Source organism: Oryx dammah, unplaced genomic scaffold (genome assembly GCF_014754425.2).
Source record: "Oryx dammah isolate SB20612 unplaced genomic scaffold, SCBI_Odam_1.1 HiC_scaffold_27, whole genome shotgun sequence".
Lineage (NCBI taxonomy): Eukaryota > Metazoa > Chordata > Mammalia > Artiodactyla > Bovidae > Oryx > Oryx dammah.
The window spans coordinates 42,194,306-42,215,463 of NW_024070211.1; the positions used below are offsets into that span (position 1 = coordinate 42,194,306).

General features: G+C 40.2%; 1 protein-coding gene across 4 annotated transcripts in view; it reads right to left on the reverse strand.

Moving 5' to 3' along the window:
* PARD3B (par-3 family cell polarity regulator beta) overlaps positions 1–21,158 on the reverse strand; it is a 1,152,049-nt gene that overhangs the window by 385,962 nt on the left and 744,929 nt on the right. For all 4 annotated transcript variants that reach the window (XM_040228721.1, XM_040228723.1, XM_040228724.1 and 1 more), the window contains exon 16: positions 18,281–18,325. In XM_040228721.1, the coding sequence (XP_040084655.1) occupies positions 18,281–18,325 (45 nt within the window). The remainder of the gene's footprint in view (positions 1–18,280; positions 18,326–21,158) is intronic.

The window sequence follows — 21,158 nt, forward strand, 5'->3', positions numbered from 1 at the left end:
TTAAACTTGATGGAGACAGTTCATAGTAAGAAATAGCTGACAATTTGGAAAATTCTTTGCTAAAGGAGCTGACAGAAGATGATAAAGGATGAAATTGTTGGATGGCATCACTGATTCAATGGACATGAGTCTGAGCAAGCTCCAGGAGTTGATTAATGACAGGGAAGCCTGGCATGGTGTGGTCCATTGGGTTGCAGAGTTGGACACAACTGAGTGACTGAACTGAACTGACAGGGCCTTTAACCAGAACTGAAGGCATTGGTCCATGGACAGGAAATGGGGACCAACCAGAGTGTGAGTATTACAAAGCCCAAAACCTCACAGTAGAGGCACGTATCTCAAACTATCAAACTAAGATTTTCTGAGCTTTGCAAAAAATAATAATGATGATGATTCTGTATATGCTGATGGAAACTTACAAAATTCATCACTGTCTACCAAACTTTGGCAATCTCTGTCACTCAATTTCAGGATATTTTGCCATTTTCACATATCATTTTATACGAAATTTTCTCACTCAGTTCAGTTCAGTCACTCAGTCGTATCCGACTCTTGGGGACCCCATGAATTGCAGCATGCCAGGCCTCCCTGTCCATCACCAACTCCCGGAGTTCACCCAAACCCATGTCCATTGTGTCGGTGATGCCATCCAACCATCTCATCCTCTGTCGTACCCTTCTCCTCCTGCCCCCAATCCCTCCCAGCATCAGAGTCTTTTCAAATGAGTCAGCTCTCCGCATCAGGTGGCCAAAGTACTGGAGTTTCAGCTTCAGCATCATTTCTTCTAAAGAAATCCCAGGGTTGATCTTCAGAATGGACTGGTTGGATCTCCTTGCAGTCCAAGGGACTCTCAAGAGTATTCTCCAACACCACAGTTCAAAAGCATCAATTCTTCTGCACTCAGCTTTCTTTATAGTCCAACTCTCACATCCATACATGACTACTGGGAAAACTATAGCCTTGACTAGATGGACTTTTGTTGCCAAAGTAATATCTCTGCTTTTTAATATGCTGTCTAGGTTGGTCATAACTTTCCTTCCAAGGAGCAAGTGTCTTTTAATTTCATGGCTGCAATCACCATCTGCAGTGATTTTGGAGCCCAAAGAAATAAAGTCAGCCACTGTTTCCACTGTTTCCCCATCTATTTGCCATGAAGTGATGGGATCAGATGCCATGATCTTCGTTTTCTGAATGTTGAGCTGTAAGCCAACTTTTTCACTCTCTCTTTCACTTTCATCAAGAGGCTCTTTAGTTCTTCTTCACTTTCTGCCACAAGGGTGGTGTCATCTGCATATCTGAGGTTATTGATATTCCTCCTGGCAATCTTGATTCCAGCTTGTGCTTCTTCCAGCCCAGTGTTTCTCATGATGTACTTTGCATATGAGTTAAATAAGCAGGGTAACAATATACAGCCTTGACGTACTCTTTTTCCTATTTGGAACCAGTCTGTTGTTCCATGTCCAGTTCTAACTGTTGCTTCCTGACCTGTATACAGGTTTCTCAAGAGGCAGGTCAGGTGGTTGGTATTCCTATCTCTTTCCACATGTTTATTGTGATCCATACATTCAAAGGCTTTGGCATAGTCAATATTCTTTAAAATCTCATTTATTAATACCCATTAATATAGATGCATACTTAAAAAAAAACAAAAAGTGTTTGTTCATATAAATTGCTTGAAATAGTTCATGAACCACTAGCTTAGTAATTCAAACCAATAGTAACATTTTCTCTGAGGTCTGTTAGAATAACAACTTCACTCCAGTATTCTTGGGCTTCCCTGGTGGCTCAGATGGTAAAGAATCCACTTGCAATGTGGGAGACCTTGGTTCAATCCCTGGGTTGGGAAGATCCCCTGGGGGAGGGCATGCCAACCCACTCCAATATTCTCGCCTGGAGAATTCCCATGAACAGAGGAGCCTGGTGGGCTGCAGTCTACTGGGTCACAAAGATTCGGACACAACTGAGCAACTAAGCACAGCACAGTACAAGCGAGAAGCCTTCATAACCAATTTGCCACCAACATTTTTAATTCCTCTAACAAATTCCTAATGGCAATATCATGATATTTTAGAAAACTATCTGCCTTTTTCCTTCCCTCTTTGCAGTTGTAGTTTTCCTGGTTGAAAAGGCAGGCACTTAATAAAACGGTTTTTATTCAAAAGGTAACCTTGAACAGCTTTGTTCTAATGGGGTGGAATATGTAACTTGTTTTTTGTAGGTGTGTGGTTTCTAATTATCAATAGAGTGAGCATGAATTTGCATTTGCTTATTTTAGCTAGAAGGAGTAATCTAGGTTGCTTTTTCTTTTAAATTTTTACATATTCATCATAAGCCCTCTTTATAATTCAGCTTTTATTGGACACAGTTGGGCACCATGAATCTCTAAAAAAAAAGAAACTTTTTGTACCTAGTATGAAGTGGATGCCTTCCTGAATCAATTTCAAAGACTAAGTTCCTGCCCTCTAGGATACCAAAAATTGACAGGGGAGTTTAACATACCCTAAGTATGTTTCTCATTGGCACATTTTCCAGCAACCCATAAATGAGGTATCTGATGGTTAAGTCTCTCTCTATTCCCTTCTTCCTGAAACACTTTTGGGCCCCAAATAGTTCCCAGTGTGACTGTGGGATTCAGCCCTCTCATTTCCTTCCCAGAAACTGTCCCTTTTCCTGTGGTTCTTCTGTGCATATTCTGTGCCAGTCCCCATGCTAAATCACCTCATTTATGCAACGTTTCAATGATTAGATTCAACATGTAAAATTTTACAATGTAGGTAACAGAGTCCTCCCACCTATATGAGGAAAAGGTAGGACTTGGGATTACTGATAGTCTAAGGAAGTCATGACTATTGATCAAAGGAGATTGAGAAGCAGCCTGTGGAATTCCTCGGGGACTAACTGGCTCTGGAGCAGAAGCATGAGCTAGGGCAGGAAAGGGTGAGAGAAATTCAAAAGTATAAAGACAGAGCCCAAAGACACCTGAAGTTAAACAAGGCTAGATACCAGAGGAGACCCCAGTCTGAAGAACTTCGGGAGGGTTGCTCAGGGAGGTAGGCCTTCAAAGAGTTCCACTGGGGCTTAGAGACGTGAAAGAACAAGATCTGATCAGATAGCATGGTGAGTAGCTCTGTGAATTGGGAACAAGTGTGATGAGGCTGAGAGGGTGGAATGGAGGGTGATGGTGCCATGAGACAGGCGGCAAGGGCAGGGCAAGACAAGGGATAGAGGATATGCTATGATTTGTTAACAGTATTGAAATGTATCCCTGCTGATAGAGCCGAAATACAGGAGCATACGAATGTTTTTTAAGTAGGCAAAAAACTTTCTTGAAATATACATGTCTTTTAATGCTTCCCTCTCCCAACCCAGTATTCATTTATGAAATTCATATGTGTGTATACAGACACAACTTATCTAAAATAATACCAACATTATCAGAGCCAATATATTCTAAATATTTTTTCACCATTACTTTGCAATGTCATATCTCTGTGCATGCAAGCTCAGTTGTATCTGACTCATTCAACCCCATGGACTGGAGCCCACCAGGATCCTCTGTTCATGGGATTTCCCAGGCAAGAATAATGGAGTGGGTTGCCATTTCCTCCTCCAGAGGATCTTCTTGACCCAGGGATTGAACCCGTGTCTCCTGCATTGCAGGTGGATTTTTTACCACTCATCAAACATTAAAACAAAATTAGGCTTTGAGACATTTTATGTTATTCAACACAGATAGGGTACCTGTTATGTAAGGGCTGATTTTCAGATATCTCAGGTTGGATTTTAAATTTATCCTTTCAATATCATATGTTGGCTAATTTTTTAGCTAAGAAAATTTCAGAATTAAAAGCATTGCCAGAACTACTAAAGATCCATTCACTTAACATGGGCACCTAGATTATCCATAAAAGTTTAAAATAAAAGGCCTTACAAACAGGGAGCTGTAACCCCTCTCAGTCATCGGAATCAGAGTGTCTCTGTTTTCTCTCTCCACACAGATTTACATGTAACATACCTTCCTTAGAAGAGTGGTGTTAAATTTCGGGTCTCAGTGTAAACCTTTCTGAAATAATTACATAGAAACAGAAAAGCTTTCTAGCCCCTGCTAAATCTACTCTGGATAAAGGATTGTCATCATTTATAGTGTCCAATAATGTTATTGAAATAGTTTCACGGCAAAAAGTTTACTTAAAACATCCTAAAGCTAAATACAAAGGAAAGAGAACAGAATTGGGGCTCTTAACATAAATGGAACTTAACATCTATAGTTCTAATGTTTTCAAGAATGTGATTTGTTCTTACCCATAGCACATCCAAGTCCATCCAGTAATAGTCTGACTGATGATGGCACCGCTGCGTAATTTTTAAGTCACTTGTTTCCTGTGGCTCCTACTGTTGTTCCTCTCCAGTTGCAGAATAAGTACAAAGTCACTTACTCTTTGGAAGGAAAGTTATGACCAACCTAGATGGCATAGTCAAAAGCAGAGACATTGCTTTGCCAACAAAGGTCCGTCTAGTCAATGCTATGGTTTTTCCAGTGGTCACGTATGGATGTGAAAGTTGGACTGTGAAGAAAGCTGAGCACTGAAGAATTGATGCTTTTGAACTGTGGTGTTGGAGAAGACTCTTGAGAATCCCTTGGACTGCAAGGAGATCCAACCAGTCCATTCTGAAGGAGATCAACCCTGGGATTTCTTTGGAAGGAATGATGCTAAAGCTGAAGCTCCAGTACTCTGGCCACCTCATGCGAAGAGTTGACTCATTGGAAAAGACTCTGATGCTGGGAGGGATTGGGGGCAGGAGGAGAAGGGGACGACAGAGGATGAGATGACTGGATGGCATCACCGACTCGATGGACGTGAGTCTGAGTGAACTCCGGGAGTTGGTGATGGACAGGGAGGCCTGGTGTGCTGCGATTCATGGGGTTGCAAACAGTTGGACACGACTGAGCGACTGAACTGAACTGAGTACAGATAGCTCAGTCTACAGTAAAGTTCTGATGTCAAACATTTAACTTATGTTTATCAACCATTTGATATTACATGTCGTCATTTAATACCATTTTTCATTACAGATGGTCACTCTGGCATTTAGAAACCCTATTAGAATTCTCAGTTCCAAACCACTGTTTTCCAAGTATACAAGATCTATATCCCCATGGAAGGTTAAGCTTGAGAGTTGAGTCACATTTGAAGAACTTGGCAAACATAGAATAGGCTCTTTTTCTAAAATAATTTTTAATTTGTTCAAAAAGTTTAAACTTAAGAAACAATAGATTTTATAAATCAATGCACACTTAAACATAGTAAATTTTATCTGCATAGATAAACTGTCTTTAGTTTAGATAAATTTTAAGAAAGACAGGATAATAAAGATTTTCACTACTGAGAATTTCATAATGTAAATATCAATATATATAAAGGCATAGGGGAAAAAATATGTACCAACTACACCATATCAACAAATGCCTACTGGAGCTCAGAATAGAATAATTTGTCTTGTATATTCATATTTAGTGGAAAATAAATAGAACACCATAATACAAATATAAAGTATAATGAATAGCAACTATAAACAGATACAAATTGTGTGCAAAGTCTGCAATAAACTTTGAAAAAAATACAGACTTTTTGTATACAGAAGCTTATTCATTCTGGTAGGTTTCAGTGAGAGAAAATGAAAAGGAAAAAAAGACTAGTGCTGTGCTAAATTATTCTATCTTTCTGTTATCCATGCAGGTTTGGGGAAATTTTGAGTATTTTAATGATAGTTCACGTTATTAAATCAGGCAAAACTGGTATCAGTGACATCTGAATTCACAAAGCAAGAGTTTGCGGAAGAGAAGTCAATAGGTCTGACTACCTGGGCCTTTGGTGGGTGGTGATTTTCCCTCTCTAGGTAACACTCTTTAAAATAAGTTGATTGTACTAGACATATATAATGATTCACTTAGTCCTATCTTTCTATAATTTCACCATAAATAAAGAATTGAGAATATAACTGCAAAAGGTAAGAACATTTTATTCCAGGGGAAAATCACAGCTGTTTTGCAAATGAACTCTTGAATGCAGTATGTGTATGTATAGCTATATTGTTATATAGTTTCCCATCCAATTTTGTTTTAGTGACTTAAACACATCCCAACATAGGCTACCTATTATTTATAGTGTTTCTTATATTCTTGGCCAGCCTATTGAACAACTCTATAATGCAACTGTGTATAGACTTTGACATCATCAAGGAAATTGAGACCATTAACATCTTTAATTCTTTACCCCTCTACCTACACATTTATCTATAACACATGTATCCTTGCTACTTTCCCCATGATCTTGGCTCATCTTCTTCAAAGCCATCTGCTATAAAACTACACTCATTCTTATCCCTTTAACAATTTTCTCTTTCTTTATTCTCTTACAAATGTCTCTTTCTTCTCAGTCCACAAACTTGGTCCAGTGTTTTTCATGAAATGGAACAACAATGATAATTTCTTCTCTAGATACACTTCTCTCTTTTCTGTTAATATTAAACTTCTAGAAAGATCAGCTATGCTTATTTCTACCTCCCATTTCTCCTCACTTCATTTTGATCTGGCTATCCTATCTCCTGTCCAGCAGAAGTGATTACCCATGGCCATTTCTCAGCCTCCAAACCTAGTAAAAGGTAAGCATCTTCTCAAAACTTGTAACCTTGGGGCCGTTTCTTCTGGGAAAATCATTATCTCCTCATCCTTCAAGATAAGATCTCTTTTCAAGAAATAATACATCCAGGCTACCAGTGAGTCTAAATTGGCTCCAGACTTTTTTTTCCTGTTTACCAGAGTGAAAACTGATTCTTTGGCAACTGCAGAGAGCCATCTAAACAAACCAGGTGCATCACTCCCACCATCTTTAGTCACTTTCCAAGGTGTGAGCTTTTTGGTCATCTATTTCCTTCCTGTGCTGTCACCTGACACCCTCTGTTCATCTGTGACTCACCATCCAACTCTCTCCTCCATCCCAAACTCCTTCATCTTGTCTTCTTGAGTCTCCACTATCCTTCCATGGTTGACAAAATGCTGTTCACTTCTAACCTCTTCTCTGAAAATTCCCCTGCCTTTTGTTGTTCAGTTGCTAAGTTGTGTCCAACTCTTTGTGACCCCATGGACGGCAGCACACCAGGCTTCCTTATCCTTTACCATCTCCCGGAGTTTGCTCAAACGAAAGTCCATTGAGTCACCAATGATATACAACCATCTCATCCTCTGCTGCCCTCTTCTCCTCCTGCCCTCAATCTTTCCCAACATCAGGATCTTTTCCAATGAGTCGGATCTTCGCATCACGTTGTCAAAGTATTGGAGTTTCAGCTTCACCATTAGTCCTTTCAATGAATATTCAGGGTTGATCTCCTTTAGGATTGACTGGTTTGATCTCCTTGCAGTCCAACGGATTCTCAAAAGTCTTTTCCAGCACCACAATTCAAAAGCATTAATTCTTTGGCATTGAGCCTTCTTTATGGTCCAACTCTCACATTTGTACATGACTACTGGAAAAACCACAGCTTTGACTATATGGACCTTTGTAGGTAAAGTGATGTCTCTGCTTTTTAATATGCTTTCTAAAGTAAAAGAGGAGAGTGAAAAGTTGGCTTAAAGCTCAACATTCAGAAAACTAAGATCATGGCATCCAGTCCCATCACTCCATGGGAAATAGACGGGGAAACAGTGGAAAGTGTCAGACTTTATTTTTTTGGGCTCCAAAATCACTGCAGATGGTGATTGCAGCCATGAAATTAAAAGACACTTACTCCTTGGAAGAAAAGTTATGACCAACCTAGATAGCATATTCAAAAGCAGAGACATTACTTTGCCGACTAAGGTCAGTCTAGTCAAGGCTATGGTTTTTCCTGTGGTCATGTGTGGATGTGAGAGTTGGACTGTGAAGAAGGCTGAGTGCCAAAGAATTGATGCTTCTGAACTGTGGTGTTGGAGAAGACTCTTGAGAGTCCCTTGGACTGCAAGGAGATCCAACCAGTCCATTCTGAAGGAGATCAACCCTGGGATTTCTTTGGAAGGAATGATGCTAAAGCTGAAGCTCCAGTACTTTGGCCACCTCATGCGAAGAGTTGACTCATTGGAAAAGACTCTGATGCTGGGAGGGATTGGGGGCAGGAGGAAAAAGGGACGACCGAGAATGAGATGGCTGGATGGCATCACTGACTCGATGGACGCAAGTCTGAGTGAACTCCGGGAGTTGGTGATGGACAGAGAGGCCTGGCATGCTGCGATTCATGGGGTCGCAAAGAGTCGGACACGACTGAGCAACTGAACTGAACTGAACTGATGTTTGTCATAACTCTTCTTCCAAAGAGCGAGTGTCTTTTAATTTCAGGGCAGCAATCACTGTCTACAGTGATTTTTGCTACCTATAAATTGGCACTTACCAAGAGCATTGCCAACGAATGAACAACAAAGGAATTTGGCATCTGCCTCTAGGAAGACTGAATGCCTTGCTGCTATAGCTGTTGACCTTCAACAACCCTTGAGGGAGTTCAGGGTGGACTGAGGCACTCTGTGCTCCAGGGAATCTGGTGGGACAGGTCTTTACATAGTTGAATATTTTTTTAGGAACAGATTTTATGATCTCAATCCTTGCTGTTAAGTCCCTTCAGTCCTGTCCAACTCTGTGCGACCCCATAGATGGCAGCTCACCAGGCTCCCCCGTCCCTGGGATTCTCCAGGCAAGAACACTAGAGTGGGTTGCCATTTCCTTCTCCAATGCATGAAAGTGAAAAGTGAAAGTGAAGTCCCTCAGTCATGTCCGACTCTGTGCAACCCCATGGACTGTAGCCCACCAGGCTCCTCTGTCTGTGGGATTTTCCAGGCAAGAGTACTGGAGTGGGGTGCCATCACCTTCTCTGTTAGACAGTTGAATGTTTTTTAGGAACAGATTTTATGATCTCAGTCCTTGCCTCTCCTCATATTTAGAGAAGCACTAAATCCTTTCAAATCCTGAAAGATGATGCTGTGAAAGTGTTACACTCAATATGCCAGCAAATTTGGAAAACTCAGCAGTGGCCACAGGACTGGAAAAGGTCTGTTTTTATTCCAATCCCAAAGAAACGCAATGCCAAAGAATGCTCAAACTACCGCACAATTGCATTCATCTCACATGCTAGTAAAGTAATGCTCTAAATTCTCCAAGCCAGGCCTCAGCAATACATGAACTGTGAACTCCCTGATGTTCAAGCTGGTTTTCGAAAAGGCAGAGGAACCAGAGATCAAATTGTCAACATCCGCTGGATCATGGAAAAAGCAAGAGAGTTCCAGAAAAACATCTAGTTTTGTTTTATTGACTATGCCAAAGCTTTTGACTGTGTGGATCACAATAAACTGTGGAAAATTCTGAAGGAGATGGGAATACCAGACCACCTGACGTGCCTCTTGAGAAATCTGTATGCAGGTCAGGAAGCAACAGTTAGAACTGTACATGGAACAACAGACTGGTTCCAAATAGGAAAAGGAGTATGTCAAGGCTGTATATTGTCACCCTGCTTATTTAACTTATATGCAGAGTACATCATGAGAAACGCTGGGCTAGAGGAAGCACAAGCTGGAATCAAGATTGCTGGGAGAAATATCAATAACCTCAGATATGCAGATGATACCACTCTTATGGCAGAAAGTGAAGAGGAACTAAAAGGCCTCTTGATGAAAGTGAAAGAGGAGAGTGAAAAGGTTGGCTTAAAGCTCAACATTCAGAAAACGAAGATCATGGCATCTGATCCCATCACTTCATGGGAAATAGATGGGGAAACAGTGGAAACAGTGTCAGACTTTATTTCTTTGGGCTCCAAAATCACTGCAGATGGTGATTGCAGCCATGAAATTAAAAGACGCTTACTCCTTGGAGGGAAAGTTATGACCAACCTAGATAGCATATTCAAAAGCAGAGACATTACTTTGCCAACAAAGGTCCCTCTAGTCAAGGCTATGGTTTTTCCAGTAGTCATGTATGGATGTGAGAGTTGGATTGTGAAGAAGGCTGAGCACTGAAGAATTGATGCTTTTGAACTGTGGTGTTGGAGAAGACTCTTGAGAGTCCCTTGGACTGCAAGGAGATCCAACCAGTCCATTCTGAAGGAGATCAACCCTGGGTGTTCTTTGGAAGGAGTGATGCTAAAGCTGAAACTCCAGTACTTTGGCCACCTCATGAGAAGAGCTGAGTCATTGGAAAAGACTCCAATGCTGGGAGGGATTGGGGGCAGTAGTAGAAGGGGACGACAGAGGATGAGATGGCTGGATGGCATCACTGATTTCATGAACATGAGTTTGAGTGAACTCTGGGAGTTGATGGTGGACAGGGAGGCCTGGCGTGTTGTGATTCATGAGGTCGCAAAGAATCGGACACGACTGAGCGACTGAACTGTACTGAACTGAAATTCTTTCATGGTGACAGCAGATCCTCATGACAAACAGAAAACTTTTGTAAAATGAGTGCTTCGTGACATTGAACTCCCCTTTTGCCAAAACTTTATACATTGACTTTCCCCCACTTTACTTTGGGACAGTCTCTCAGAGCTATCTGAGATGCTGCTGCATGGGCTGTAGTCCTCATTTTGCCCCAGATAAAAGTTAACTAGCAACTCTCAAGTTGTACATCTTTTCTTATAGTCGACATTTTGGAGCCCAAGAAAATAAAATCTGTACTGTTTTCACCTTTACCCCATGGGAATACCCCTGATTTTAGCCTTCATTGACATCTAGCTTTCCACTAAGAATTCTGCTTCTCCTGCAGGCCTTATTTGCAACTGTTCTTTCTCACCCATTATACAAGTCAGGGCTGGAAAGAGACTCAGCTGTCTCCTTATTTCTTGTTTACATTTTCAGGTACATTTTCCCTCTGCTAAGTCACTTCAGTCATGTCCGACTCTGTGCGACCCCATAGACAGCAGCCCACCAGGCTCCCCTGTCCCTGGGATTCTCCAGGCAAGAACACTGGAGTGGGTTGCCATTTCCTTCTCCAATGCAGGTAAGTGAAACGTGAAAGTGAAGTAGCTCAGTTGTGTCCGACTCTTAGTGACGCCATGGACTGCAGCCTACCAGGCTTCTCCGTCCACGGGATTTTCCAGGCAAGAGTACTGGAGTGGGGTGCCACTGCCTTCTCCAAGTACTGGGGTAGGGTGCCATTGCCTTTTCCCTCTACCCTTCTATAATATCCTGTCTCCTTGGGAGCTCATGCATCCTGCTTTTTTCCCCTCTACTCTTATCATTCTCTCTATCACCTTTACTCTCTCATCATTAATACATGAACACCGGCACAGAGCCTATGGGTTCCCTCTCTGTCTACTCTATTTACATCTTATCACTGTTATCAAAAGTACTTGCCTCAGGAAACCACTGGTCCAAGGAGGATAAGAGACATAGGAAGTAAACCTGGACCTGAACTACCGACTGGAGCCAAACCCAGTCAAACAGTTCTGAGATCTGTAACTCCTAGTCCACCTGAATATACATGATGAAGAAATAAATGTTTCCTGTTGGTTTTACGGGCTTTCCTGGTAGCTTAGCTGGTAAAGAATCTGCCTGCAGTGCAGGAGACCTGGGTTTGATTCCTGGGTTGGGAAGATCCCCTGGAGAAGGGATGGGGTACCCACTCCAGTATTCTTGGGCTTCCCTTGTGGCTCAGCTGGTATTACATAGCATGGTTGTAGCAACAACTGACTGACACATTGAGTATCTCATTGGACCCTCTTTCTCAGTTTGATTAAAAACAAAACAAACACCAAAAACAAACAAACAAAAACAATCAGAATTCTAGGTTTTATTCTCTAAATATTTCTTACTTTTCTTTCCTCCATTTAATCACTTAACTTTATACCCACATCATCTCTTATCTGGACTACCGAAATAATCTCCTAACTATTCTTGCCTCTCCCCTTTTTAAAAATCCTTTTAAGTCCCCACAACCAATAGAGTGATATCATTATACTATAAAACTGACCACTCCCCTCCTTTAATCTATTTAGATTCTCTGAGCCTGCAGAGTTAAATTCACACTCTTCCATTTGGTAGGAGTTCCCTGTGATCTAATCTCTGCCAGCTTCTTTACCTCCTAGCTTGCCCCTCTCCCCTCTGCACTCCTGCCATGCCAAACTGCTTACAGTTTCTTGAATACACTATGATATTTCAGATTTTCATAACCTTCCATGTGCCTGAAATGTGTTAGTTCACTGACTTTTTCTATTCCCCAATCTTCTATTTATCTTTCAGATCTTACTATGGAAGCAGTTCTTTTCTGACACATGTCACTTTGTATCTCCAGCACACAACAGAATACCTGTTACAGAGTGGGTGTTTAAAAAACATGAGTGGAACAGAAATAATTTTGAAATGTGATTTGTAAAAAAAAAAAAAAAATGTAGTCTCTATTTACTCATGAAATGAAGAAATGCATACACATACACCATATTCCAGAGAAGGCAATGGCACCCCACTCCAGCACCCTTGCCTGGAAAATCCCATGGATAGAGGAGCCTGGGAGGTTGCAGTCCATGGGGTCGCTGAGGGTCAGACATGACTGAGCGACTTCACTTTCACGTTTCACTTTCATGCATTGGAGAAGGAAATGGCAACCCACTCCAGTGTTCTTGCCTGGAGAATCCCAGGGATGGGGGAGCCCGGTGGGCTGCCATCTATGGGGTGGCACAGAGCTGGACACAACTGAAGTGACTTAGCAGCAGCAACACCATATTCAAACAGGAAATCATCTTATCTCATGATATATTTCTTTCTAATTTTCTTTGATTCATTGAATTTTAGAGATAAACCACTAACAGTTTGCAATATAGGAGATACAGTGTTGCTCCATAATCAAGTTTCCATAGAAAAAGATCCTGCTAAGCTACTGCTACTGCTAAGTCACTTCAGTCATATCCGACTCTGTGCGACCCCAGAGACGGCAGCCCACCAGGCTCCCCCATCTCTGGGATTCTCCAGGCAAGAACACTGGAGTGGGCTGCCATTTCCTTCTCCAATGTATGAAAGTGAAACGTGAAAGTGAAGTCGCTCAGTCGTGTCCGACTCTTGGCGACCCCATGGACTGCAGCCTACCAGGCTCCTCCGTCCATGGGATTTTCCAGGCAAGAGCATTGGAGTGGGGTGCCATTGCCTTCTCCAAGAAAAAGATCCTAGATGCTATAATTAATTTCCTTAATGATAACATCCTATATTCCATGGAAATGCAAACCAAAGCTGACACATGTAGGAAATATATACATTTCTTGTGTCTAAAGCTATAGTTATCCAATATAGCACATGAGAAAAGCTTAGAAATAAATATCCCAAATAACCATGCAATATTACCTCAACCAACTGATGAGGAAAGAAAGACAGTTCAAGTCCACTGCCCACTTACTCCAAGATTTTATTTCCTCATCAACAACAGCAATGAAAACTAATAAAAAGCAGTAATTCAATTAGAAGTCTCAAACAAGAAAAATGACCACGGTTGGTGTTCCAAAATTCAAATGCATATTTTAACTTAGATATTCAGTAAAAGTATGAAACACTAAGACTCAACATAATGTATGGAATGTCATTTAATAGCCCACTACTCTTCTATTAAAGTGACTATCCAGTCATCTTATGTTTTATCTGTTCTTTCACAAAGATCCAGCAGTTTCTTTAGCTATATTTGAACATTCTAGATTTAAAGTTTACACATAATGCATTTAAAGCAGAATGTATGATCTATTGAGTTAGCAACTTGCACATTAAGCTCTCAGCCTTTGCTATAAGACATATCACATGCACATTTGCTATAAATATGCATAATGCGTGTGCCTCACATGCATATTTTCTCTTACATGTATCTTCACTTGGCCCACACATTCACATGTACACATGCATGCAGAAAAAAGAGTGCACAAATCATCAAGATTAGATATTCTTTTGCTCAATGAGTTGCCATAGAAAAGTTATATCTGTTGTGTTCCTAGGTCAGCTAGTTGATGTTACAAAAGGTAAAGTAAGGATTTATAGGTATTTTGACATGTGTGTCATGCCTTCCAACTAGACTGTGTCTCATTCCTGTATTCTTCTCAGTTCTTGAGATGGTGAGGTATTAGGCATAAGCTGGTGGAAAATAAAATGGCCAATGCATGGCATCTACCATACCGTATCTGGATTTATATCTTAACCCCAAGAGTCACCAACTGGGAGAACAAGGACTTATGTCTTGAGCTTCAGCTTCTTCAACAGCAATGTGTGTACCAACTGTCCTTAGTGGTTGCAAGGCATCTCATCTGGAAATATTCCCCCTAGATTGTTAATGAATACTTGCTCATTAATTGATAAACTCAGCTCAGAAAAGGTCTGCACTAGCTGCCAACCATTACTGTTACAGACTTGCCTGTTTTACAGCTGTATAGACAGGTGTTTGAGACTATAAGAAATTAAAATAGAAATAGGAAAGCTTTTTAGTCCATTTTGCTAATTAATATGTCAGAGCTCATAAAGAAGGACTCATCGGTTTTCTTCAGCACTGCATCATCTTAAAGAGCTGGGTCAGCAAGGATCTCTGCAGACAGTCAATACATATTAAAACCATTCTAAGCAGTAAATCAAAACAAAATAATATGAAGGCACAGTTTTAAAAAAGTAAAATTTATAAGCGCTTTCTGTCTGAATGCTGAGGAGCACTAAACTATTGGTTTCAGTGTCACTTCAGTAAATTGGGCAAAAAACCAGGATTCCTTCTCAGACATACTGTCCGAGTCTGTGTATAGCCAAAATCAAAGCACATTTTTTTTTAAAGCTATAACAAATTTGATGCCATTTTCTCTGGATTCTAATGTTCCCTCTGAATGTTTGTCATTAAAAAAAATGGTTTTATTATTCAAAATATACATTTTGCTGAAGTTATATCCCTCCCCGTATTGCTAGGACTTGAGTTTTGTCAGAATTAAATCAGTGAGACAGTTAAGGGAAAAGGTGAAAGACAGCTTTTTGGTTTTCTAAGACTCTCTAAAACTTATCACTGTTTTCTTAAGGGAACCAAACAAAAAGCATTTTGTTCCTAACTTCTCTGAGTAAGTCTCACCATCCCATAAGTATTAATGCCTCTCATATGTGGAGGAGGCTCTCATAAGATTATAAACGGGAGTACCAGCCTGGCATTTTCCTTGCCAAGGTGTGAGATGCAAGGCACTGCCAAGGGAAAGCCCCTGAGGTAGATTATTAGAGAGGTCTCTAGAATACTGGATTGACTCCAGAAGAGGTGAGGGAACACTATATTTTGGGCCAAAAATGTTAGAAAGATTTATCTTACCTAAGACTTTAATTTGATCTGAGCTCTGAGGGATCAACCATTTAAAGAATAAGCCAAGGAAAGGGTGCCAAAAATACTGTCACAAACTTGGGAGGTACCCAAGCCAGGCCAACAGATGGAACTTGGCACGAAACGGCTCTCTACCCACTAAGTAGCTGACTCAGAAGAAATTTTAACTCAGATGAATTTATTAGAATGTTGAATATCATCCCAAATAAGAGGATGGCTGATAGATTTAGGTCAGCACATACAATTTAACTTCCTGATGGTCTTGGACAGTACGAAAGCTGTCCACATTTCTATAATTAAAAAGAGACAGAGGGAGAGATATTCTTTCTTCTTAGTAAAAGAGACACTACTTTGTCACCTGAAAATTCTGGAGGAAGGATTAGGGGAAGGGAAAGATAAAACAAAAAGAAGCTGACATTGGCAAGATAAGTGTAAATGATTAGGCCACATTATACATTACAATCCAAACTGGCAACTTGCTTAGTAGTCTAGACTGTAGCAGATAGAGAATACAGCTCTGTATTTGGAGAATGTTAAAAATGACAGAAAGAAGTTGCCAGAATCAAAAGGACCCTTAATTTTCTTTCACTGTTGTTACTGCTGCTACCACCAGGGCCTCATGGGAAATGTTCTACCCAAGTGCAGCCGATGAAGAGAGCTGCCCTTTATGGGAAGGATGAATTCTTGAGGATTACTATAATTCAAGACTTTAGTAGCATCTTTTTCTTTAAGGCTGCTTTTTGTTCTCTCAGTACTGTCTCTAATGTTTTATAGAGTGCTCTCATTTAATGGAACTCTATAGCACACAATTTTAGGTGATTGGTTAGCTCTCTTTATTGTGTTTAGTTGTATGCCACTTTGCATTCAAAATTATCAAGTTTCTGGTTGTTTTCAGCATTTGCCCAGGTTCCACAGAGAGCCAATGAAAGAAATGATGATGTTGTGATAGGATAAAAAAGTACTTAAACTATAAGAATAGTGGATATTGTAATAATAGCTCATCAGTAATGAAAATCTTCTTTAAAACAGTTTGCTTCATGGGATATGAAGATCATTAGTAATATTTCTATTACCAGCTAAAATAAAGCTGCCATGTGAATCTCATAATTAATCTGACTGAGAGTTTTAAAATTATGCCTTTTTTGCCATTTTCTTTCAATTTAGAAGATTATTCCATGTTTAGAGTACTTCTTTACTAATATCTTTATTTCATACTACATAAAAAATACCATTAAATTTACTTAAAATACTATAGCAATATACTCAGATAATGTTTGCATTTAAAAATTGTGACAATAATTTTTAGTTATTAGCTAACAGTAATTTGTTTGGAAACAAAGTAAGATTAGAATAATATTTGATTTCCTGGAAAAAAGCAGAACACTTATTATTCAGTTGTTTTCAAAAATCAAGTTGATAAACATTCTTTAAAAAATGCTTCCTCTTCTTACACTGAAGTGCATCTCAGTTCACAGAAGAGTTTATATCTTCAAGTATTAATATGTATAAGAGAACTAAGGACAAGTAGTTGTTGTTTAGTTGCTAAGTTGTATCTGTCTCTCTGCGACCCCATGGACTGTTGCCTGCAAGGCTCCTCTGTCCATGGGAATTCCCAGGCAAGAATACTGGAGAGGGTTGCCATTTCCTTCTTCAGGGAATCTTCCTGACCCAGGGATCGAACCTGCGTCTCCTGCACTGGCAGACGGATTCTTTATCACTGGGCCACCAGGGAAGCCCAAGGACAAGTAGTAACAGGCATTTAAGATGAACAAAATGTAGACTATCCTTGGGAGTTCCTTGGTCATGGAACTTCTTTCTCAGACTCCTAAAAATATTTCCCGTGGTAGAGAGTTTAGTGGACGAAGATGATGGGAACAAGCGGCATGTGGCAATTTATCACTCCTACAGAAATCTTTTCTTTCACAGTCATCTAACCTCTTAGGCTCTTTATTAGAAGGGGCAGAAAAGAAAACATCTAACAATTGCGAACCAGCCCTTTCCTGCTGTTATCACTAGTGAATTTAGAGAAAGAAGAAAAGGGAAAAAAAAAATCATAATCTTGCCCTGGAACATGATGGAAGTAATGAGGCATCAAGGCCACTTACTGCTGAGAACATAATTGGCCCATAAACACAGGAGATACTTGGTGACGGGAACAACTTCTTTGTTTCAAAAACGAAGGGATGCCAACACATCATAACCCTCCTGTTGTTTAGAGAGGTATTTCTAAGAGTAAAATGGATACTATCCCCACAAATAATGCACTCTTATAGGAAAGGGATTACTGCTGTACTTACTAGCTTAAAGTGTTTTCAAATAATGTGAATAAGTGATGCTAAAGGCAGTGCAAAGGAATAGAAGGTAGGTCACTTGGCAGTGAAGGGAAAGCTTGGATTTTAGACCTGAAGGTATCTCACACAAAATACAGACAGAGCCTCAGAGATCCTTATGGACTTGCTGGGGCACCCCCAGGGAGCTCATACATGAATCAAAAGAAAGAGAATACAATCATCTCAGGCCCAGCCCCATTTGATGACAGGTAGAAAGATGATTCCTTTTTGAAAAGGAAGAAATGGTCACATTTTCCTTATTCTGGAACGTCTTTGTCCTGCTACTTTAATGTGATAATCATCGCAGAAAAAAAAAATTCAAACTTTCTTGAGTTTTCTTCGTAATTTTTTGTGACTGCAAGTGTTCAGCTGGTGTACAGGTTAAAGATTTTGGTTTTATAATTATTTTTTGGAAACCTTTCTTCCTTCTTAAACATTTGAGTCAGCATACATTAGGCTACTATTGAGACAGCCAAGCAATAATTCATCTTTGTGGAAGTCAGAGACATCTCATGTATTAATGAGCAAGCCTTTAAATGACAAGTGGATGGAAACAGGTTCCAACTAATACTCAAACACAGCCAGAGATTTCCAGGAAGGAGAATATAAAGTCAGTGACAAGGAATTTCTTACCCGATTTGTGTCCAGCCAATGAATGGACTTTGCTTTCATCTGGCACTGCAAAGAAATAAGAGAGATGAGGATCAGATCGGCTTGTAAATCAGCCAGTTTTTGAACAATAAATTAATATAGATTAGTAATATGTGAAATCTTTTACTGGCAAAGATTTGAGAAAAAAGTTTTCCCAGCCTGCCTGAGGCATCTCATTTCTACTGGTTGGTATTTTAAAGACAGTTATAAAGAAATATATGTTCATTAAATCTTCTGTGAATAGAATTTCATTCTTTTGAGTTGTTTTAATATTTTCACTTATTTTAACTGGACTGTTGTTTCTGTAGCCACAAAAACAGAAATGAAACTCAAGGATCTGGAGCTGTATAATATATAATAAGACTCTTTGCATATAACAGCAATATATACGTTCAATCCCCAAGGATCGAATTTCTGTATCTGGTCAAAGTGGACCAAAGGGAGCAAATTTACAATTCCTTCTGAAAAATGTATTTAAAAATAAATATAACATGAAACAATGGCATTCAAAAGATGAGATCTTCATCAGGCAAGAGAGGACAGTGAGTCTCTAGAGATGGAAAACAAGTAGGGTGATTCCTAAAATTGCTCCAGTTTACTGTCTGGAGAAAGTCTTCAGGTTGTGGTGTAGGAAGGGAGACACAGGCAGAGCCCAGGCATATATCAGTCTGTGGATGCGAAGCTGGAAATCCAGAGAAAACCAGGGCAGACGGAGTTTAGGTCAGAGAATTAGAAAGAAGAGAGGTATACAGAATTCTTCCTGAGATCTGCAGAGGATCCCTGCAGGTATTTAATTAACTGCTAATGATCACATGATCTCTGGTTCCTCTGCCTTTTCTAAAACCAGCTTGAACATCAGGGAGTTCACGGTTCATGTATTGCTGAAGCCTGGCTTGGAGAATTTTGAGCATTACTTTACTAGCGTGTGAGATGAGTGCAATTGTGCAGTAGTTTGGGCATTCTTTGGCATTGCCTTTCTTTGGAATTGGAATGAAAACTGACCTTTTCCAGTCCTGTGGCCACTGCTGAGTTTTCCATATTTGCTGGCATATTGAGTGCAGCACCTTCACGGCATTATCTTTCAGGATTTGAAATAGTTCCACTGGAATTCCATCACCTCCACTAGCTTTGTTCGTAGTGATGCTTTCTAAGGCCCACTTGACTTCACATTCCGGGATGTCTGGCTCTAGGTGAGTGATCACACCATCATGATTATCTGGGTCGTGAAGATCTTTTTTGTACAGTTATTCTGTGTATTCTTGCCACCTCTTCTTAATATCTTCTGCTTCTGTTAGGTCCATACCATTTCTGTCCTTTATCGAGCCCATCTTTGCATGAAATGTTCCCTTGGGATCTCTAATTTTCTTGAGGAGATCTCTAGTCTTTCCCATTCTGTTGTTTTCCTCAATTTCTTTGCATTGATCATTGAGGAAGGCTTTCTTATCTCTTCTTGCTATTCTTTGGAACTCTGCATTCAGATGCTTATATCTTTCCTTTACTCCCTTTGCTTTTTGTTTCTCTTCTTTTCACAAGTATTTGTAAGGCCTCCCCAGACAGCCATTTTGCTTTTTTGCATTTATTTTCCATGGGGATGGTCTTGATACAGTGTCAGACTTTATTTTTTTGGGCTTCAAAATCACTGAAGATGGTGACTGCAGCCATGAAATTAAAAGATGCTTCCTCCTTGGAAGGAAAGTTATGACCAACCTAGATAGCATATTAAAAAGCAGAGACATTTCTTTGCCAACAAAGGTCCGTCTAGTCAAGGCTATGGTTTTTCCAGTGGTCATGTATGGATGTGAGAGTTGGACTGTGAAGAAAGCTGAGTGCCGAAGAATTGATGCTTTTGAACTGTGGTATTGGAGAAGACTCTTGAGAGTCCCTTGGACTGCAAGGAGATCCAAACAGTCCATTCTAAAGGAGATGAGCCCTGGGTGTTCTTTGGAAGGACTGATGCTAAAGCTGAAACTGCAGTATTTTGGCCACCTCATATGAAGAGTTGACTCATTGGAAAAGACTCTGATGCTGGGAGGGATTGGGGGCAGGAGGAAAAGGGGATGACACAGGATGAGATGGCTGGATGGCATCACCGACTCGATGGACATGAGTTTGAGTGAACTCTGGGAGTTGATAATGGACAGGGAGGCCTGGTGTGCTGCGATTCATGGGGTCGCAAAGAGTCGGACACGACTGAGCGACTGAACTGAACTGAACTGAATGATCACATGATGTGAGGAAACTACCCAAAGGGGAAAGAACACAGAGCCTGCAGTTCTCATAAGGCTGGGAATAAAGTTCCCCTTCCCAATACCCAGAGTGAAAACCTTCATAATTTAGGGGCATCCATTAGAATAGGAAGAAGGATATTGCTTCAGCAGTGAGTAAAAATGTAAGTGAACATAGCTCTCATGAAATGATATGATTTTGAAAGACACAAATTACCAAAGCTTATATAGGAAGAGATAACCTAATAGCTCCATAAGTTTTTTTTTTTTTTTTAATGGATTTGTAGTTCAAACTTTCTGAGAAAGAAACCTCTAGACCCAGATGACTGCCTTGATGAAGTCAACCAAAAATTTAGGAAGAAATACTACCAATTCTCCAGAAATTCCTTCAGAAAATTCACAGGAGGGAACATTACCTAACTCATTGTGAGGCTGGCATTACCCTGATATAATATCAAGCAAAGGAAGTCTATGAAAACTACTAACCAGTATCTCTCATGAACATAGAATCAAAGTGTTCTTAATCCTTAGGCAGCTCTGCATGGATTATCACCTCAATATTCAACAACAGCCATTCAGTATTCACCACGTGTTATAGTCTGCGAAACTCTGGTGGCTCAAGGGTAGACACAAAG